Below are 23,033 nucleotides of genomic sequence, written 5' to 3' on the forward strand. Positions count from 1 at the left end.
AGTCTCATAGCATTGTGGTCGGAAAAGATACTTGATACAATTTCAATTTTCTTAAATTTACCAAGGCTTGATTTGTGACCCAAGATATGATCTATCCTGGAGAATGTTCTATGAGCACTTGAGAAAAATGTGTATTCTGTTGTTTTTGGATGGAATGTCCTATAAATATCAACTAAGTCCATCTTGTTTAATGTATCATTTAAAGCTTGTGTTTCCTTATTTATTTTCATTTTGGATGATATGTCCATTGGTGAAAGTGGGGTGTTAAAGTCCCCTACTATGATTGTGTTACTGTCGATTTCCCCTTTTATGGTTGTTAGTATTTGCCTTATGTATTGAGGTGCTCCTATGTTGGGTGCATAAATATTTACAATTGTTATATCTTCTTCTTGGATTGATCCCTTTTTCGTTATGTAGTGTCCTTCTTTGTCTCTTCTAATAGTCTTTATTTTAAAGTCTATTTTGTCTGATATAAGAATTGCTACTCCAGCTTTCTTTTGATTTCCATTTGCATGGAATATCTTTTTCCATCCCCTTACTTTCAATCTGTATGTGTCTCTAGGTCTGAAGTGGGTCTCTTGTAGACAGCATATATATGGGTCTTGTTTTTGTATCCATTCAGCCACTCTGTGTCTTTTGGTGGGAGCATTTAGTCCATTTACATTTAAGGTAATTATTGATATGTATGTTCCTATTCCCATTTCCTTAATTGCTTTGGGTTCGTTATTGTAGGTCTTTTCCTTCTGTTGTGTTTCTTGCCTAGAGAAGTTACTTTAGCATTTGTTGTAAAGCTGGTTTGGTGGTGCTGAACTCTCTCAGCTTTTGCTTGTCTGTAAACGTTTTAATTTCTCCATCAAATCTGAATGAGATCCTTGCTGGATAGAGTAATCTTGGTTGCAGGTTTCTCTCCTTCATCACTTTAATTATGTCCTGCCACTCCCTTCTGGGTTGTAGAGCTTCTGCTGAGAGATCAGCTATTAACCTGATGGGGATTCCCTTGTGTGTTATTTGTTTTTTTTCCCTTGCTGCTTTTAATATGATTTCTTTGTGTTTAATTTTTGACTGTTTGATTAATATGTGTCTTGGCGTCTTTCTCCTTGGATTTATTCTGTATGGGACTCTCTGTGCCTCATGGACTTGATTAACTATTTCCTTTCTCATATTAGGGAAGTTTGCAACTATAATCTCTTCAAATATTTTCTCAGTCCCTTTCTTTTTCTCTTCTTCTTCTGGAACCCCTATAATTCGAATGTTGGTGCATTTAATGTTGTCCCAGAGGTCTCTGAGACTGTCCTCTGTTCTTTTCATTCTTTTTTCTTTATTTTGCTCTGCAGCAGTTATTTCCACGATTTTATCTTCCACCTCACTTATCCGTTCTTCTGCCTCATTTATTCTGCTATTGATCCCATCTAGAGTATTTTTCAGTTCATTTATTGTGTTTTTAATCGATGCTTCATTCATCTTTAGTTCTTCTAGGTACTTGTTAACTGTTTCTTACATTTTGTCTATTCTATTTCCAAGATTTTGGATCTTGGAAATAGAATCTTGGATCATCTTTACTATCATTATTCTGAATTCTTTTTTAGGTAGACTGCCTATTACCTCTTCATTTGTTAGATCTGGTAGGTTTTTATCTTGCTCCTTCACCTGCTGTGTGTTCTTGTGTTTTCTCATTTTGCTTATCTTACTGTGTTTGGGGTCTCCTTTTTGCAGGCTGCAGATTCGGAGGTGCCGTTGATTTTGGTGTCTGTCCCCAGTGGCTAAGGTTGTTTCAGTAGGTTGTGTAGGCTTCCTGGTGGGGGGGACTAGTGCCTGTGTTCTGGTGGTTGAGGCTCGATCTTGTCTTTCTGGTGGACAGGTCCACGTCTGGTGGTGTGTTTTGGGGTGCCTGTGGCCTTATTATGTTTTTAGGCAGCCTCTCTGCTAATGGGTGGGGTTGTGTTCCTGCCTTGCTAGTTGCTTGGCATAGGGTGACCAGCACTGTAGTTTGCTGGTCGTTGAGTGAAGCTGGGTGCTGGTGTTGAGATGGAGATCTCTGGGAGATTTTCGCTGCTTGATATTATGTAGAGCTGGGAGGTCTCTTGTGGACCCGTGTCCTGAAGTTGGCTCTCCCACTTCAGACTCACAGCACTGACTCCTGGCTGTAGCACCAAGAGCCTTTCATCCACCCGGCTCAGAATAACAGGGAGAAAAAGTAGAAAGAAAGAATTAGTAGAAGAAAGAAAGAGAGAGGGAAAGAAAGGAAGAAGGGAAGAAAGGAAGGAAGGAAGGAAGAAAGAAAGAAAGGAGGGAGGGAGGAAGGATGGAAAGAAAGAAAGAAAGACAGGGGGGAGGGAGGGAGGGAGAAAGGAAAGAAAGAAAGACAGGAGGGAGGAAGGAAAGAAAAAGAAAGTGGAAAGAAGAAGGGTGGGATGGAGGGAGGGAGGAAAGAAAAAGAAAGAAGGAAAGGAGGAGCAGAAGGAGGGAGGGAGGAAGGGAAGGTAGGAAAAAAAGAAAGAGCAGGTAAAGTAAAATAGAAGAAAGTATGAAATATAGTAGCGTTATTAAAATTAAAAAGTAATTATTGAAAAAAAAACGGACCAATAGAACCCTGGGACATATGGTGGAATTAAAGCTGTACAGAGAGAATCTTACACAGAAGATTGCACATACACATTCACAAAAAGAGAGCAGGGGGAAAAATCAAAAATCTTGCTCTCCAAGTCCACCTCCTCAATTTGGGATAATTCGTTGTAAAAAGAGCAAAAGGGCAAGAAGTCTGAAATCTTACTCTCTAAGTCCACCTCCTTAATTTGGGATAATTCGTTGTAAAAAGAGGAAAAGGGGGGAAAGTCTTAAATCTTGTCCTCAAAGTCCACTTCCTCAATTTGGGATGATTCGCTGTCCATTTATGCACTCCACAGACGCAGGGCACATCAAATGGGCCGTGGAGCTTTAATCCGCTGCCTCCGAGGCTGCACAGAGAGATTTCCCTGTCTCTTCTCTGATCTCACAGCTCCCGGGTCTCAGCCTTGGACCTGGCCCCGCCTCTGTGCGTAGGTCGCTGGAGGGCGTCAGTTCTTCGCTCAGACAGGACGGGTTTAAAGGAGTCGCTGATTCGGGGGCTCTGGCTCACTCAGGCAGAGGGGAGGGAGGGGCGCGCAGTGTGGGGCGGGCCTGCGGCGGCTGAGGCCGGCGTGATGTTGCAGCAGCCCGAGGCGCTCCGTGCGGTTTCCCGGGAAAGCCGTCCCCAGGTCCCGGGACCCCGGCAGTGGCGGGGTGCACAGGCCCCCCGGAAGGCGGGGCGGACAGTGACCCGCGCTCGCACACAGGCCCCGTGGCGGCGGCGGCAGCAGCAGCCCCAGCGTCCCACGCCCGTCTCCGAGGTCCGCGCCTGTCTCCGGCGCTTCCCCAAGCAGCCCTCTTAATGCCCTCTCCTCGTGCACCAGGAAACAAAAGGGAAAAAAGTCTCTTGCCTCTTCGGCAGCTCCAGACCCTTTCCCTGGACTCCCTCCGGGCTAGCCGTGGTGCACTAACCCCTTCAGGCTCTCTTCCTGCCGCCAGCCCCAGTCCTCTCCCTGCGCTCCGACTGAAAGCCGAAACCCGAGCCTCAGCTCCCAGCCCCGGCTGCCCCGGCGGCCAAGCAAACAAGCCTCTCGGGCTGGTGTGTGCCTGAGGGCACCGATCCTCTGTGCCGGAATCTCTCCGCTTTGCCCTCCACACCCCTGTTGCTGTGCTCTCCTCCGCTACTCCGAAGCTTTCCCCCTCCGCCACCTGCAGTCTCCGCCCGCGAAGGGGCTTGTAGTGTGTGGAAACCTTTCCTGCTTCACGGCTCCCTCCCACTGGTGCAGGTCCCGTCCCTATCCTATTGTCTCTGTTTATTCTTTTTTTCTTTTGCCCTACCCAGGTATGTGGGGAGTTTCTTGCCTTTTGGGGTGTCTGAGGTCTTCTGTCAGCGTTTAGTAGGTGTTCTGTAGGAGGTGTTCCACATGTAGATGAATTTCTGATGTATCTGTGGGGAGGAAGGTGATCTCCGCGTCTTACTCTTCCGCCATCTTCCTCCGGGGCCCTCTCATGATCTTTTGTATTTCTGCAGTGTCAGTTGTTACTTCTCCTTTTTCATTTCTAATTCTATTGATTTGAGTCTTCTCCCTTCTTTTCTTGATGAGTCTGGCTAATGGTTTATCAATTTTGTCTATCTTCTCAAAGAACCAGCTTTTAGTTTTATTGATCTTTGCTATCGTTTCCTTCATTTCTTTTTCATTTATTTCTGATCTGATTTTTATGATTTCTTTCCTTCTGCTAACTTTGGGGTGTTTTTGTTCTTCTTTCTCTAATTGCTTTAGGTGCAAGGTTAGGTTGTTTACTCGAGATGTTTCCTGTTTCTTAAGGTGGGATTGTATTGCTATAAACATCCCTCTTAGAACTGCTTTTGCCGCCTCTCATAGGTTTTGGGTCGTCGTGTCTCCATTGTCATTTGTTTCTAGGTATTTTTAAATTTCTTCTTTGATTTCTTCAGTGATCACTTCGTTATTAAGTAGTGTATTGTTTAGCCTCCATGTGTTTGTATTTTTTACAGATCTTTTCCTATAATTGATATCTAGTCTCATAGCATTGTGGTCGGAAAAGATACTTGATACAATTTCAATTTTCTTAAATTTACCAAGGCTTGATTTGTGACCCAAGATATGATCTATCCTGGAGAATGTTCCATGAGCACTTGAGAAAAATGTGTATTCTGTTGTTTTTGGATGGAATATCCTATGGTTGCAGGTTTTTCTCCTTCATCACTTTAAATATGTCCTGCCAGTCCCTTCTGGCTTGAAGAGTTTCTCCTGAAAGGTCAGCTGTTAACCTTATGGGGATTCCCTTGTGTGTTATTTGTTGTTTTTCCCTTGCTGCTTTTAATATGTTTTCATTGTATTTAATTTTTGACTGTTTGATTAATATGTGTCTTGCTGTATTTCTCCTTGGATTTACCCTGTATGGGACTCTCTGTGCCTCCTGGACTTGACTGACTCTTTCCTTTCCCATATTAGGGAAGTTTTCAAGTATAATCTCTTCAAATATTTTCTCAGTCCCTTTCTTTTTCTCTTCTTCTTCTGGAACCCCTATAATTCATATGTTGGTGCATTTAATGTTGTCCCAGAGGTCTCTGAGACTGTCCTCTGTTCTTTTCATTCGTCTTTCTTTCTTCCGCTCTGCAGTAGTTATTTCCACTATTTTATCTTCCATGTCACTTATCCGTTCTTCTGCCTCAGTTATTCTGCTATTGATCCCATCTAGAGTATTTTTCAGTTCATTTATTGTGTTTTTAATCGATGCTTGATTCATCTTTAGTTCTTCTAGGTCCTTGTTAACTGTTTCTTGCATTTTGTCTATTCTATTTCCAAGATTTTGGATCATCTTTACTATCATTATTCTGAATTCTTTTTCAGGTAGACTGCCTATTTCCTCTGCATTTGTTAGGTCTGGTGGGTTTTTATCTTGCTCCTTCTCCTGCTGTGTGTTTTTCTGTCTTCTCATTTTGCTTATCTTACTGTGTTTGGGGTCTCCTTTTTGCAGGCTGCAGGTTCGTAGTTCCCGTTGTTTTTGGTGTCTGTCCCCAGTGGCTAAGGTTGGTTTAGTGGGTTGTGTAGGCTTCCTGGTGGAGGGGACTAGTGCCTGTGTTCTGGTGGATGAGTCTGGATCTTGTCTTTCTGGTGGGCAGTTCCACGTCTGGTGGTGTGTTTTGGGGTATCTGTGCACTTTTTATGATTTTAGGCAGCCTCTCTGCTAATGGATGGCACTGTGTTCCTGTCTTGCTAGTTGTTTGGCATAGGGTGTCCAGCACTTTAGCTTGCTGGTTATTGAGTGAAGCTGGATGCTGGTGTTGAGATGGAGATCTCTGGAAGATTTTCGCCATTTGATATTATGTGGAGCTGGGAGGTCTGTTGTGGACCGGTGTCCTGAAGTTGGCTCTCCCACCTCAGAGGCACAGCACTGACTCCTGGCTCCTCAATTTGCGATGATTTGTTGTCTATTCATGTATTCCACAGATGCAGGGTACATCAAGTTGATTGTGCAGCTTTAATCCGCTGCTTCTGAGGCTGCTGGGAGAGGTTTCCCTTTCTCTTCTTTGTTCTCACAGCTCCTGGGTCTCAGCTTTGGATTTGGCCCTGCCTCTGCGTGTAGGTCGCCGGAGGGCGTCTGTTCGTCGCTCAGACAGGACAGGGTTAAAGGAGCAGCCACCTCTGCGACTCTGGCTCACTCAAGCCTGGGGGGAGGGAGGGGCACGGACTGCGGGGCAAGCCTGCGGCGGCAGAGGGCGGCGTGACGTTGCACCAGCCCGAGGCGCACCGTGCGTTCTCCAAGGGAATCCGTCCCTGGATCCCGGGACCCCGGTAGTGACGGGCTGCTCAGGCTTCCTGGAAGGGGGGCGTGGATAGTGACCTGCGCTCGCACACAGGCCTCGTCGGGGTGGCAGCAGCAGCCCCAAGATCTCAAGCCCGTCTCTGGGGTCCGCGCTTTCAGCCGCGGCTCGCACCCGTCTCTGGAGCTCCTTTAAGCAGCGCTCTTAATCCCCTCTCCTCACGCAGCAGGAAACAAAGAGGGATGAAAAAGTCTCTTGCCTCTTCGGCAGGTCCAAACTTTTTCCCATACTCCCTCCCGGCTAGCTGTGGCACATTAGCCCTTTCAGGCTGTGTTCACGCCGCCAGCCCCACTCCTCTCCCTGCGCTCTGACTGAAGCCCTAGCCTCAGCTCCCAGCGCCGCCCGCCCCGGTGGGCGAGCAGACAAGCCTCTTGGGCTGGTGAGTGCTGGTTGGCACCAATCCTCTGTGCGGGAATCTCTCTGCTTTGCCCTACCCAGGTACGTGGGGAGTTTCTTGCCTTTTGGGAGGTCTGAGTTCTTCTGCCAGCGTTCAGTAGGTGTTCTGTAGGAGTTGTTCCACGTGTAGCTGTATTTCTGGTGTATCTGTGAGGAGGAAGGTGATCTCCGCATCTTACTCTTCCGCCATCTTCCCCGGAAGTCTGTTTCTTCCTGATTAAGTTTTGGTAGCTTTTTTGATTCTTACCATGTCAGGCCTTATGATGAGTATGCCTATGTACATGATCTCAGTTCTCATAGCAACCCTATAGTGGAGGTGTTACAATTTCTCCCTAATGAATGAGGAAACAGAATCAGGTAGGTTAAGTTATTTTCTCATTCCCAACCATAAGTAGTGGCAGGGCAGACTTCGTTCTGACTGGCTACAAAGCTTGTGCTTTTAGCCACTCTGCAAGGCAGCATGGGGTTAAAAAGAACAATTGGAACTATGCTGAGGTTGACCTCGATTGATGGAGTAGCAGGTCTCAGTCCACAAACACAAGCACTAAAGAAAAAAAAATCACTTTATTTTTCTATAACTCAACTTGATTTTCGACTGACTCCCATTTTGTGGGGTGGATTAAAACAAAAACTTGCCAAGGCTCATCCTCCCATTCCTGAGATTGTGTTACAATCTTTGGTGTCCTTCGTACTAGTAGGAATGGAGGATCTGGTCCCCATTACTGGGGCACAGAGATAACTTCTGAGAAGGCCAATGTCTCTGTTGCTTTAGTCCCCTTTAGGGACTCCTTTGAGAAGTCCGTTCTTTGTGTGGGGCATGGGTGTGTATTCAAGCCTGCCTGAACTTGTTCTGCAGCCATTCTTTTCTAAGATCTTATTACCTTCTGGTGGGTGCTGCTTGGATGCAGAATCCAAATTCCCTATATTCTTGGCTTTTCAGGTCTCACTATTCTCTCTCTCCCCATCCCCATTCTGTTTTGGAGATGAGGGCACACGTCATTCCTCTTCCTTCTCTATGATACTCTCTCTATACTATGAATCACTATCTCCTACTCTTTCACTTCTGTAAATTCTTTGAATTGATAAATCTTTTGGAAAACCACAGTCAGAAAGCCTTGCATGGAATCTCTGGTTGATGTTTGGCCAGATACCTTTACTGAAGCAATGGTAGACAGATGGACCTTCTGAGAAAGAGGGATAAAGTGAGAGTAGAATTTAGTTAATGTCTTCCTTTTCTCTCTCTTTTCTTTCCTCTCTTTCTCTACCCCTCCCTTCCCTTCTTCCTTTCTTCTTTCCTCCATCCTTCACTCTCTCCCTTCATCCGTCCCTCCCTTCCTTTCTTCTTTCCACTCAGCCAACATTTTTGAGCACTTCCAATCAGGTATCTCCAACCTCCTTAGCTTTAATCCTCCCTAGTATTGGGCATATGGTCCTGCATACGGACAACAGCAAAGTTATTCATAAATTTAAAAATTGAGTTTATTTCTCTGATTTTGAATAACAGCTTCAATGACTCTCAAATAAGCACATTTGCATTCACTATAACTTTATGACTTTTCACTGTTTCATTAATTACTGTTTCACAACAAATTATCCTAGAACTTAGCAACTTAACACAACACATTTTACCTCCTGTGGAACAGGAATCAAGATGCAGTTTAGATGGGTTCTCTGCTTCGGAATCTCTCATAATCTGCTGTTAACTCTGTTAGCCTGGACTGCAGTTCTATTGAGGAGGAATCTGCTTCAGAGCCCAGTCATGTGGCTCTTGGCCTGACTCAGTTACTCACAGGCTGTTCCTTACCATATGGCCCTCTCCATAGCACAGCTCACAACATGGCAGCTGGCTTCATGAGAGTGAGCAAGCAAGATCCCAGCAATGGAAATCCTAATCTTTTACAACCTTATCTCAGAAGTGATATCCCATATTCTGTCCATTAGAAGTGAGCCACTTGGTCCACACTGAACTCAAGGAGAAGGGATTATTTAATGGTGGGAATACCAGGAGGTTTCAGTGGAACCATCCCTACCACAACTATACTTTCAATGGGTGACAACACTTTAAGAAATTCTGAGGTAAATTGACAGTTTCTTTTATTTGGTGAAGGGGAGGGAGGCAAGGGTCCTAGGCATCTAGCATGTGCCAAGCCCAGTGCTGAATGATCTCAAGTGCCTTACTTATTTAACTCTCACATATTTCCTGTGATGTAGGTATCTGTGGCAGACTCTGCTAGCTTTCCCTCAATATTCATTCTTCCATTCTTTCAGAGTAAAGTAATTTTTGATGGTTGCCCAGATGAAGACTACCTTTCCCATTCTTTTTTTGCAGCTAGGCCTAAGTTCTGGCCAATGGGATGGAAGCCATAGTGTTGTGTGGCAGCTTCCAGTAAATTCCCTTTAGGGAAAGCTAGTAGGGGTCTTTTCCTCTTCTTCTTCATCCTGCCTCTATCCTCCTATGTAGAATGTAGGTGCCGTCACTTTAGATCATGAGATTGAGACCATGCAGGTAAAGTAGCAGAAGAGACTCTCTGTTCATGATATCGTGAAACACAATACCAGCATTGTACTGCATTTTGGGACTTTGGGTGAAGAGCAATAAATTGCTATATTATTTAAACCACTGTCATTTGGGACTGTCACTGGCAGCCAAACCTAATCCTAGCTAATTCAGAATTTAGTACCTAGAAGTGGGATGCTACCTGTAACAGAAGATATTCTGTTAATACCATCAAAATGTGTGGTATTGTCTTAGTGCAGGCTTTGCAAACATTTTGTAAAGGGCCAGATGGTAAAGTCTTTAGTCTTTATATGCCATCTATGGGCATTGTCACAAATTCTTCCTTTTTTTTCAAAGCAACTTTATAAAATGTAAAAAACATCTTAGCTCAGTCCTATAAAAATACTACAACCATCCAGGCAGCTGGATTTGGTCCTCCAGGGATGGTTTACTGACTTCTGCTCCCATCCATTAAGGGATCAGCAGATACCCCCAGGGTAAATGTTGACTTCAGAGCCCACTTACCTTTCTGCAGTCATGTTTTCTCATTATTTTTTTGTTTCTTAGTATTTCTCTTGTTTCCTTTATTGATTGGAAAATAATGCACTCAATCATTAAAAGTTACATTTATTCTCAGAAGATGCACCAGAGGGAAATTTTATAAAAGATGTGAATGTAAAGAAGTCACCAAAGGGACATTGCAAATATAGATCATTAATATTTAGGTATTTACTCAAAAAGAGCAAAACTTTAGTTTTCAGGAAATAAAAAATGAATCAGCAACACATGTTGATACTTTTAAAAACTTTATAATGGTGCTTGAAAATTCAGTTAAAATCATTTCACCATTCTGGAATTACACTAGTCATCACAATATTGCGTTATTTCTCATTTCATGTGATTTATGATTCTACAGTGCCCATTATCTTCCAAACCAATGATTATTTTCCCAATGAATGAATGTTGTAATTTTACTCAGTATATATAGATAGATCACAGAGTTTTATAAAACATTGTACTCAAAGTACAAAAATAAGTGCTTTATGCATACTCTTTAATACTGTTTTTGTTTCTTGGTACGTCAGCTAACTCGCATAAATAATGTCAATAATAACAAAAAGGAAAAGAAGAGATCGTTTAACATCTAGAAACTAGAGATACATTTTGCTGACAGCATGCTTTTCATTAAGAGAAGAGATAATAATATCTGGCTATATTGCAGTCAGAAAAGTAGAAAAAAGAACTCATGAAGAAATAGGGATAAAAATGCCAATAATAACATTACATATTTGAACCAGTGATAATGACAGATTGATTTAATAGACTTATCTGCAGCCTGTGAGCCCAAAATTCCCTTATAAATTATTGTAGAAAATGCCAAGTTTCAAAATAAATTCACATTTGAAAATAGGTATACTTCATTGTAAATCATTTACTGCAAAAAATATAGGTATAGATAAGGCTTTTTACGCAGGAGTTTTAAATTTTATAAACACAGGTATATTTAGAAAATAGAAGTTGTTAATAACCAAACTGTTTTCAAGTAAATAAAAAGCATGCATCCCTGCTCATTAACATCATAAATCAGTATGTGAATTTGTCAACTCCATGTTTTAAAGCTCCTTCTGGGTCTCTAACTAAAATTTTTTCCTCTTTTTAAATTTTTGCATGGTCTGTTATATTTCTCCTGGGGAAAATATTTGAAAACTCATTTTACTTAAGTAGCAATAATGATAGATCAAGAGTTAAATTCGTCTTTAAAAAGGCTTACTATACGAACCTAGTGTTTGGCAGTGATAGTGGAAACAAGGTTTAGAACAGAGTCAATTTATTTTGGGGATTCTGACTAAGTGACAAAACCTACCAGATGACACACTTAAATATGTGCAATTATATTCAGTTTTAAAAACTGCAGAATGGATCACTAGACTGTGTACCCCACTGAGGGAAGAAATTTTTAAAAATAGATTTGTGTTCACAGTTTCTGGCATAAGAGTAGGTGCATAGTAAACACAGGCTGATCATACATTCTATGAAGAATAGTTTTGTGGGTTAATAGCAATAGAGACTGTAAAATTTGTTTAATTCTCAATATTAGTAAAGAGAATAAAGGAAGAGTAGAAAGGGATTCCTGTTAAAAAGGAAACTATCTGTTAACATTATTTTCCATTAAAAATAATAAATTCTTTATATGGGATTATATGATGATTTGGGGTGAAGGATAGTTGATGAGCAAACTTAATGGTGAAGTTAAATAGAAGGGAGTCAGTGTTTGAGCAAATCTGGAAAACACAGAAGGAGGGAAAAAGACATCGTGCCTCTTAATATGAAGATTTACATAGGAAGTCCTTTCTGGTTTGAGGTGTAGGTAGCTTGGTTCAAGGAAGAAAGAACCCAGCAAATGCTCTAAGACCCTACTAATGCCCTCTTGACCTTGACAGGCTAAACACATGCCCCCAAGAACTATCTTTCATCTTTTCTTCTGCACCATGTGGCCAAGTGGCTGCTAGCTCTGTCAACAAAAGGCAGAACTCAGGACCCAGAGCCCAGGGGCAGTGGGAAGAAAAGTAGGACCAGCAAGGGTCAGTAGAGGGTCAGCTAGATGGGGAGTGGAAGAGTGGAAAAGATGTTACCTTCCTCTGTGTTCACCATGATCCTACCCCAGTCAGAAAGAAGTGGCAGGGCATTTTAGTTTAAGCTGTATCTGCTCTAGAGAGGATAAAGCCAGTTCTACAAAAATAAAAAAACAGAAAGAGCCATAAAGATGAGGTCACTGTATAATCTGTTGTCTAAACTGAGACAAATTTGAGAGTAAGGGGGACAGGTGTTCATTTTAATTGTTGATTGTTAATATTTATAGTGGGACAGCAGACATAAGGCTGCACTGTCCTGGCAAACCAGGATGTATTCTCACTCCAGAGAGATGGTGTTAAACCATGAGTGGGGTGGATGCTCTTGTGTCTTCAAGAAATTCCTGCTGGCAGCTAACTTTCTTTAAAGACCTGTTTCTTGGTATCTCTCCTCCCCTTAGACAAAGTACCATATGTGAAGAGAGAATGGGGTTTATTCTTTTTCTTGATTTCCCTCTCAAAATAAGAAGAAAGTCCACAAGGGAGAGGTGATGCAGAAGAGTTCTCTATTTTATTCCAGGCACTTTTGAATGAATGAAGGTTTCTGGTTTCCTAATTACTTTTTACTTCTGGATTGGTTATGAACTTCTCTTCACTATTAGCTAAACTATAAGGTGTTCTTTTATCTTTCCTACAAAACTGAGGGTAACTGGGGATGCATAAAGTCTGCCGTTTCCCATAAATGACTCTGTGTGTTCAAGGTATACACTGCTGTCCCTATTAAATTTGTTCATTCTATAATCTTTATCAACATTGTAAGAAAAAGCTGGCTTTTAAAATGTTGGACATTTTGGGGGCACTAGAATATTCTGTACCCATTTATTATTGAGTAAAAAAAATTTTTTTTAATGTTTTACTACATAAGTAAAGAGATAGGTATGGAGGTCAGAAAAAAAACTTATTTTCCTAATAGTTTCACTAATTATAGCAGGACTTGCTTTGCTTTGTTCTAATGTTGGCAAACACAAACATACCGTTTGTGGATACTTTACACTTTCTATGAATATGTTCTCATTAAACTGAGAGATTTTCAAGATGTCACTAGAATGAAGTGAAATTTCAACATCAGATTTGACAATCAATTTAACAAAACCCAGTAGATAACCGTTGCCTCTCAGGTAGGAATGTCTGTTGCCTAGTTTCTCTTTCAATAAGTATATTAAAATTCCTAAATTATGCTATTAGTATTTTCTCTTAAAAGTGTTTATCATAAAGTTCACTTATGGTGTCATATTTGAAACTTAGTTTTGTCTTTAGCAGATGTCTCTACAATATATAAAAAATATATCTACAAAACATAAAAAGTACTAATTCTCTAGGTTAAGTTGTAGCTATGTTTTCACCCCCTGGAAACTTCTATATGAGTGCAAGGGGGTAATACATGATCATGGCCTTGTGTGAATATTGGGCACATTGTTCCCTTTTAGTTGTAAGTTACTTTCAGGAAGTCTGGGACAGGGCTGGAGTTGCACAACAATAATAAACTTTATCAAAACTTTGTAGCTTTGAATACAAGACAGTTTACTGAAAATCCTAACTTTCTTTATTGACCCTTATTCTGCCAAGGCACCCTGGAAAGTTTCCCTATCCCCATGAATTCAAATTGTGACCCAGCTGCCCAAGAAAAAACGATAAAATAGTCATTTTAAAATATAGTGAAAATTAACATAAATTAAAAATTATATTGAAGCAATATTTCTGAAAAGCTAATCTATGTGATTGGAAGAATGTTTTTTTTAAAAAAAACTTTTACATAAGACTAAAATTTCCTGCATAGCTATTAGCAATACATAGCTATAATTTAATTTCCATCCATCATTAGAAAGTTAAACACCTGTGGTTTGGAAATACATTCTCATTTGTTAGATATTTTTTGAAGTCAGTGTTTTCTTAACACGAGGTAGCTTTCTAGCAGCATTTTGGGTGCTGTCACACGAATATCGTGTGATTTAGCATGATACCAGGTTTGGGCGGAGATGGATGGGTGTGGATAGTCATCTAGGAAAATTATATTTTGTGGCAGTTAAAGGCAGTTCTAGCTAAATTAATGGGGTGGGAGAGGAGTATAGCAATTTAAGAAGAGGAAGCATTTTTATAGATAAGAAATTGATATCTAATCTCACTGCTGTTTCATTTCCTCCTAAGTAACATACGGCTGATTTTAATTCTCATTACGCTATTAATTACCCAAATTTTGAAACCCAATCCTAATTCACTAGATGTTTCTAAATTATTGGTTTGGGTATTTTGTTGTTGTCACTTAGTGGGTTGACTCATTTTAATTTTGTTTCTATGAAGATTTTCTTCTATTAAGCAATAAAGTAAGAAATAGAAAAAAGTGTATTGATACACAAGGTACGATAGGTATTAAGTAAGTGCTAATTTCTGAAGTTCAGAACTCTAAACATAATGCAAAATAAACCTTTGGTTCTACACTTGATTTTTTTAAAAATCCCGATTTTTAAAGTTTCAAACTCATCATAACAGGAGTTGCTCTACATTACTTAATTTGGGCAAAGGCAATGCAAACATATGGCATGGCAAACACGTTGATACTTTCTATGATTTATGTTCTAAATGGAATTCTCTAGATTTTACTAGAATAAGATTTCAGCAAAAAATAAAACCACATCTACTCACTTGAATAAAACTAGTTCTCAGGAAGTAAATGTTATGCATACTTGTGACTTTTTTCCTTGAGCAAGTAATGAGATGATATTCCAGTGGTAATTTTCTTGATACTTTGCTATTATTGTATATTTATGTCTCTGCTCTTAATCTTTTAAAAAAGTGATTATGATTTAATCTGGAATAATGACTTTTTTCTCATAAAATGATTCCTGTATTAACTAATTGTTCATTTTGATTAAATTTAAAACTCCTCTGTATCATACCTTCTTTTTTGCATATACTAGATATGCAGAGTATCTTTTTATGTTTATTTTCAAAGATTTTAAAGAACATTAAAACTTTTGTTCTTGGAATTTGGAATGCTTCTTTGGACTGATTAGCAATTTGCCTGCCCCCACTGTAATTACTCTCCTTGAGTATGAAAGCAGGTCTGTGGAAGAGTGTAAATTTGGACCTAAGAATTACTTAAGGAGGAATGTTTCACTTTCTCATACTTAGAATTAGTTTGGCCCAAGAGTTAGTTTGAAGCCAGTATGAATTATATTCACATTCATACTTTTCATGAGATGAATATATGTAAAAATATCTGGCTATTTATTTTAACTTAGACAATTTTTCTTGCATTTTTCTATTTAATAAAAGTGAAATAAAAAAAGTATTAAAATACCAGCTTACCCTTCCCTCTCCCCGTATCCTCAAGTTCATTCTCTAGTAGGAGAGAGTGGCATGGACATATATACACTACCAAATGTAAAATAGATAGCTAGTGGGAAGCAGCCGCATAGCACAGGGAGATCAGCTTGGTGCATTGTGACCGCCTGGAGGGGTGGGATAAGGAGGGTGGGAGGGAGGGAGACACAAGAGGGAAGAGATATGGGGATATATGTATATGTATAACTGATTCACTTTGTTATAAAGCAGAAACTAACACACCATTGTTAAAGCAATTCTACTCCAATAAAGATGTTTTAAAAAAAAGTATTAAAATAGAGTGGAAATACAAAGAATACAGCAGTTCCCAAACTTGGTTGTACACGTGAATCAGCTAAGATCTTTAAAAACAAACAAACAAACAAACTGATGTCCAGCTCCGATCCCAAGACATTCTGATGTAGCTGGTATGAGGTGTGACCTTGGCATTGGCAGTTTGAAAAGCTCTCCAGGTATTTCTAATGTGCAGTCAAGTCTGGGAAACACTGTTCTCAAAAATATGAAAAGCAAAACAAACTGAAAGCATGAGGCCTTTCAGAGTTTCAGCCGTAGCCTTGAGGCCTTTGATATCAGATTGGAGTTAATAGAACTGAAAGATTACAAGGACTCTTAATTGTTGTTGGAATTTACCTGATTTTCATTGGAATCTGGCATGATTTTGGGTCACAGAATTCCATTCAAGACTTGACAGATTTTTCTATGCTTTGGTGTTTATGTCTTCCCTTTAGTCTTACAGAAATTTACAAAAGCCAAGGGAAATGGAAATCTAGTACTGTATGTCTTAAACCACTAATAAGACTGGAGTGGTAGTAATAGGTATTTTGTGTTTGGACTTTGATTATTTCTGTTTTGAACAAAAAGCCATCATTTATAAGTATGAAAGAAAGCAGTGCCTTCTACTCCCCAGTTTTTGTAGCACACTCACCTCAGATGTTCTAGAGAAGAGACCCAAAACTCTAGGAGATTTTGATAATAACATCCTTGTTGAATATCTGAAAAATTGGCTTCTAATAATAATCAGTGATGGATATAAAGTTCTCCTGTGATAACTTCAGGACTCAGATATGGTAAAGCTGTCTGATACTTATTGAAAGTAAAAGGAAGAGAAGGTGGTGGATTTCTCGGCAGATTTAGTATAAGTGGGTTAGATAGTCCAAGTCTGAACCCAGGTTAATAACTGTCTCTGAGTGCTGGATGGTGGGCTGGGTGCTACAAAAACATCATAGGAATGAGAGTAAATCTTCACTCCTCCCTTTGAAATGACTTTTCAGCCAATTTGCTGAATAGCAAAAAGTATCATAAATGATATGCTGTAGATTTGATTAATTTTTTAATGATATCAGAGATGAGCAAAATGAGATTGAGATGAAAATAAATCAATATGGATAAGTCAAAATGTTTAAAATGAGAAAAAGTCATTTCAATTTGGCATGACTATTATGTTGTGGGCATCCTTAGGAAGCGTTGGAGTTCTAGGGAAAAAGAGGTGTGGGCTAATGAGTTTAATAAATGGTGGGCCTGGATTTGTCTTAACAATAACTATAACATATCACATCAATTTCCTAGTCCCCAGGGGCTGCAGGGGATGAGAAGATCCTGACTTATGACAAATTGACTGGATGGAATTTTCAGACTGAAATGTTGCTGACTCCATTAAACCTTGGATAATCTCTCACGAGGTCCAGGCTGTGAATATGCCTCATGCAGTGGGCAATAGGAAATATGCTTGGAAAAGCATCTCCTACTGTCCCTCAGCCTTTTGTGACTTTGTGTATTACAAAAGCAGCTGTGAGCCAGGGGTTAAGACTCTGGAATTACTTGGCCCCCTTGGTTGTTACTGGTTGTCCAGGTCTGCTTAGCCCCTGAACTCCTGCTGGCTAAACATCTCTCTCCACTCTGTCAGGGTTTATAAACATACTCCCAAGACACTCAGGAACCTTTGAAGAACAACTTTTGGGGGCAATTGCTGTTAGCTTCCTGTTAGATAAATGGCTCCTTAATGTTGGATTTCATTAGAAATAAAGTTCTCATACCATGATTCTACAATTAGTATCAATGTAAGCTGTACAGTCTCAGGAAAGGAATCACTCTGGGACAAGTATTACTTGTGATAATTAGGGGACCGAGTTAGAGGTGTATTTCTTCTAGATTGAGTTTCGTGTGTTTTATTCTTAAAAGAAAGATGTCTTCAGAAGGTTCCATATCCATCCCCTTGGGCAGTCACTGCAAAAGTGGGGTAGACCTCATACGTTGCATATGCTGCTAAGTCTTGTCCCAAGGTCACCGCTTGCTTGAGCTGGGCTGCAGACACAGATGCAGTTGCATTAGGGACAGCATAGCCTGGAGGAGAAGACAGAGAAAACTTCATGAAAGGGGTTCGGATTTGCTTCCTTTTGGCTTATTGTCTTTATGAAAGATGAAAATTTAACATATTGCTTAAAGCCAAAAGTTAACGTGTACATTTTAAAAGGTGCCCTCAGGGGACGTAATATCTGGACTCACTGATTAGGGAAGAGTGTTCCTCAAAGTGGGGTCGACCATTTATATCAGAATCGTTTCACTCTTAGAAAACTGGCAACATGGGGGATAGACCCCAAGAAACAGAAACTTGACAGGTTGCTGAGCTGATTAAAGTTTGATGTTCAGAACTTTTTCAGAGGGTCTCAGAACTTGTGAAGGAGGGGAGGCAGTTGATGGGTTTGCAAGGAGATTGGGGTGGGCCTTGTGGGTCTGGTTCTGCTGCATCCCCACCCTCATCTAAATAGAATATTAAAAACCATTGCCTTTACCCAGGGAGGATTGTAGGGACTGGGTAGACCAATAGGAGAAATAGTTAAAGTTTTAGCATATTTCTATATAGCACCATAAAAGCAAATACCTAGGGTGTCCACATTTTGGTCTAAATGGATAGGACAAACAATACCTCACCCCACCATCGAGCTGTCTTTGATGTGTGCAGAGATCTTAGTGCTCGTCCTCACTGTCAGAGAACTAAGGGGTTTGAGTGATAAGGAAATACTCATGTGCTTTTGTATTACTATCATGTCTAGCTGATTAACACTTTTGAAGAAAAGAGCATAATAGCTATTATCTAAAAGCAGTATTTCCCTGTTAATGTTTTAGACCCAAATCTGGTTATTTCTGAGATGATCCCCAAATTGTGAAAGATGATGAAAAAAAGGGAAAAAGTATACTTAAGCAGCAAATGGGGACCTGATTTAAAAAGAAAAGAAAAGAAAGAAAACAAGCCCATTTGGTTTATGTGTTGTCGAAGTCTGCCCAAACCCAGGCACATTGATTTCTTTCTGGTGGCCTCTGAGGAAGTGGTGGTGGGAAGCTGGCTGCACTATTTGTAAAAAAAATTGAATCCACTCCTTGGCTCGTGCACTTTGGGCAGTAATGCTTACTAATGTGCTAGTGAAGTTTGGTACATTTTCCAAGGATATGAGAAATATGTTAACAGTTACTTTCATAATTTTGGAAACAGTATTTCTAAAGTAAGTAAGTAAAATATATGTGTATGTGCGTGTGTAGTGTAGGTTTTACCTTTAGGGATTTTGAAAAAAAATTGAATTTTCATTTTCAATTTGACTAATTTCTAAAGTACAAGAACATTTGTGTTTTAAATAGATTCTTCCCTTGGAGCCTATTATTCTTTGCTTGACTCCATAGCAAATTATAAAAGATCTTCTCAAATTCTTAGGCATTCCCAAGGCAATTCTCATGCTCTAAATAATTTTTTATTTCTTGTGGGAGCAAATAAAAGTGAGGATAAGATAAAATATATTTGGGCAAAAAGCAAATCCTTTCCAATGTGAAAGCAAACTTTAAAATTCTCCTGGCAGTGGCTCATTTATTTTTATAGTATATTAATTTGGTGTCTTTGGGGTACAGTTTTCTGCAAGACAGGGCCTTAACTTTCTACAAGAACTGAGAAGCCTGGCACAAGTCCCCAGAATATGGATGTGTCAACACCCTGTTGTATGGAAAGCAAGCACGGCACTGATGGCTGCAGCACAGCCCAGGAGGGACCTGGCCCTCGCAGTGACAACTGTTGCCTTGATAACCTCGAAGAGGTGCATCACACACCTTCTCCACGTTCTAAGAACAAAGCTGGAATTGAGGTCACATTTGTGTGGGAAGCATGATTCGTTTTGGCTTCACTTGCCAGAGTGGAGGCCACATTTGCAAGTTTTGAGAAATAAAAGGAAAGGAGAGCCAGCTCAGGTGTTATGGATGTGATGTATATAGCAGTTCTCATACCTACACAGGACCAATATATGAATTAATCAATTGATAGGAATGTCTTATTTCTAGGTCTAGTCAGAACTCTCTGATTTGGGCTTATGGGAGGAGGTATGCCAACACAATGACAAGTCAGAATGACAGATTTCTTCGAAAGACCTAAACTTTTATTACTAAGAAAGAGTGGAGTTGCTCAAACTAACTGCTGAGGGAAAATTTCTTGTCTGGTCCTCTTTAATCTCTAGAGGATTCATTTTTAATTGTTAGCATTTGTTGTGGGTACATAATAAACGGAGGAAAGTCTTTTAAATGTGACCCTGAAGGCATGTTGATCTACAGATAGGCTTTACTTTAAATAATCAGCATATGCCCCGGACCTAAATTATAGAACAGATAAAATGAGCCTGATTAGCCACTTATTGAAATGGTCTCTCTTTTTCTTTTTCTCCATCTCTCTCTCTCTCTCTCACACACACACACACACATAGATTTTTGTCTTAAAATAATTTTTAAAAACCTGATCTACACGTTTCTTTCAGAAAGCAAAGCAATACAAGTAGAATTGAGTAGAACTGAAGATTAGAATTGGGGAGGGAGTCCATGGATTGCTTAAAAGCTGATTGGCCTTGGCTGAATGACTTAATCTTTCTACTGGTGGTACTTGGTTTCTTCATCTGTACAATGTGCATGATGATAGAACCTGTCTCTTTTGGTGTCATGAGCATTGCTGAGATAAGTCAGCACCTGGCACATAGTAAGAGTTCAAATAAACATCATCCATGAATGTAGTAGTAGTAGAATGTAGTAGTTCTAAACTCTTACTAAAAGTAAAAACCCAAACAAACTAGATGCAGAGAGATTGATTCATTCAAGGTCACACAGCTGCTTATAGCTGAGGTGAGACTAGACTCCCCCATATGCTGCCCAGCTCAATTCTCTTGCCTTGTTAATGGCTCACTCATCGGGCAAATTCTTTTTGGTCACAGGTGGTGTAAATCAGATTTATTGTAGTTGGAGTTCACAGATAACTCTGTGAGTCCATGGTCCCAAAGAGGGTCTCCCAAACACTCTCTGCAGAGTGCCATTTCTGGCATTATTTTTCCATACCTGGAAATGCGGTGGCAGTAGCAGCAGCAGCAGCTGCGGTCTGGGCATCGGCTCCATCGGTGGGGATGCCCAGGGTCTGCAGGGTGTACTCGGCTGCATATGTCTTTGCTTCATCCACATAGGCACTTAGCTTCGGGGGTGTGAAAGGGTGGCTGGAAAGCAAAGTCAGTCAGGGTGTGCATTTTAAACTTATGTAGCTGAGACAGGTGAAAACCTAAGGCGCTGTTCAGTTTTTTGATTGGATAATGGAATTTTGCGTGGGGACATATCACTCTCTGCTTTTAAAGCTTCCAGATATACATGCATGTTGGAGCATTTGTGAATGGACCTAGAACATCGATGGTTGATGAAATTCCTGGAGCGTACTTGCAACTCATTATAAGTTCTTTCTAATGTATGTGTGAAACAAGATGGTTCCTAAAACACGTAGAAATGCAGGCTCAAGGTGAAATTGAGAAGGTGATAACCACTAATAAAGAGGTTATAGCTTTGGTTCAAAACGTAAATGGCTAGGCATGGTGTTGTTAGTTATAAAAGGGCAGTTTCGTATGGTTCAACCCAAATACTACACAGATAAAAGGATGGGCTATAGTTTTCATTTCTATTACACTTAACATCTGCAGTTTTCCACTGGTTGGTGAGAGTACACAGTCTTCATTGTCTATATGAAATTTAGGGGCTTTGAGATGCTAGTCTCATAGCTGTCACATATATCCCAAATACACATCTCAACGTTTGCACTGAATGAAAAATGAGTAGGTTGTAGACTTGAATATTTATCTTATTTAGATAGCGATAAAATACACTTAATTTACAAGACTCTTATTCTAAAATCAAAATGATTAGGAATTTGGAGAAGTTACACACATGACAGGATTCTGACTGGACAGGGCAGGAATAGTTATTTTGTATAAGAAGAGTTGTCTTTGATCTTGTCCAATGGCAGAGTGCAGCTGATATACAGGTTGTCCCCAGTTATTTTTCTGACAAACTTCTTCTAATATCTACAAGAGCAAAAACAACAACAACCAAAAGTGACTTCCCTTCCAAATATCACATTTGCATTATTTCTCTAACTTTCAGGTTTTTAAACTTGAATCTTCAGAGTTTAAGCAAATATAAGAAGATATAAAATGCCACATGGTTTAATGACTCATAAAATTTAAGATGAACTCAATTTGAACTCCATTTAAAATGTTGTGTCTATTAATTCAGGACAATCATTTTCACACCATTTATTCTAATACACTTTTACTTTAGTCCATTAGCTCTAACTTTTTACCAATAGTTTAATTTACGATTTGTTTGGTATATTTATTCCATTTTTTAAAAAATTGATATTCCAGCACTGTGTAGTTGGATTTACTCATTGTTACCCTGAATCCTTCTGTTTATAATGGTTTAGAGAAAATAACCTAAGGATTTGTTCCTATTTCATGTCATTTGTCATAGGGTTTTAACTTTACATTTTCATAAAAATAGAGTTAAAAAGTTTAATGGGTTAGTATTTATTGATGAACATTAATAGAGGGGTGTTGAGGGGCTTCCCTGGTGGCGCAGTGGTTGAGAGTATGCCTGTCGATGCAGGGGACGCGGGTTCGTGCCCCGGTCCAGGAAGATCCCACATGCCGCGGAGCGGCTGGGCCCGTGAGCCATGGCTGCTGAGCCTGCGCGTCCGGAGCCTGTGCTCCACAACGAGAGAGGCCACAACAGTGAGAGGACCGCCGCGTACCACAAAAAAAAAAAAAAAAAAAAAAATAGAGGGGTGTTGATAGTTGCAATGTCTTTGTTTGGCAAAACACCACTTCTGGCTATTTTTATGATGATCTGATTTTTGGGATCTTCCTTCATGCTTCTTTCTTCTGTCATTACTCCAAACCAAACCTTGCCTGAAGGCACATATTTTCTTCATGCCAAAGCCCTTTCTGGTGGCCCACAAGCCCTGATACTCCCATTGGTCAGAAGATCCAGTAAACTGTGCAAAACAGGGCATAAGTCCTAAAAAATAACTCTTGGGACAGAACAGTTCCCAGGTTGAGTCTGTGGAATTTCTTATCTCATTTGCTCTAATGCTTATCCAGCTGTAATAGCATGACATTTTCCAGTTTATTGAATTTATAGATTGCTCCTATCTCCTCTATTAACTGTTGCTTCTTAATACTCTTAGTTTTGTAGCATCTTTTGTCATCTACAAACTGTTCTCTAAGGTTCCTGGGCAATAGTCAGTTACTTGAGCTGGCAGATATTCTGCCTGCTTGTTTGTGCCCATTGTGCAAACACATGTAAAGGATTCCAGCTCTAACTCCTGACTCTGCAGGGCAGCCTGCTCTTCTTTTTGGAAGTTCATAACTCCACCATGGAGTTGTCCAGGCTCCATCTATGCTGGTTGGGGGTGGCATGGCCCTTAATTTCTAAGCCGTAGTTG

The 23,033-nt window shown here is 40.2% G+C and overlaps 1 protein-coding gene across 2 annotated transcripts in view; it reads right to left on the bottom strand.

Annotated features, from left to right (window-relative positions):
• Positions 1–9,917: 9,917 nt before the first annotated feature.
• A1CF (APOBEC1 complementation factor) overlaps positions 9,918–23,033 on the bottom strand; it is an 84,772-nt gene continuing 71,656 nt past the window's right edge. For both annotated transcript variants that reach the window (XM_081250110.1, XM_081250109.1), the window contains exons 10-12: positions 21,476–21,612; positions 20,609–20,760; positions 9,918–17,596 (exon numbers count right to left, since the gene is read on the bottom strand). In XM_081250110.1, coding sequence (XP_081106236.1) covers positions 17,445–17,596; positions 20,609–20,760; positions 21,476–21,612 — 441 coding nt within the window. In that variant the 3' untranslated portion in view covers positions 9,918–17,444. The remainder of the gene's footprint in view (positions 17,597–20,608; positions 20,761–21,475; positions 21,613–23,033) is intronic.

Source organism: Mesoplodon bidens (assembly GCF_964165515.1).
Source record: "Mesoplodon bidens genome assembly, chromosome: 1".
Taxonomy (NCBI): Eukaryota; Metazoa; Chordata; class Mammalia; order Artiodactyla; family Ziphiidae; genus Mesoplodon; species Mesoplodon bidens.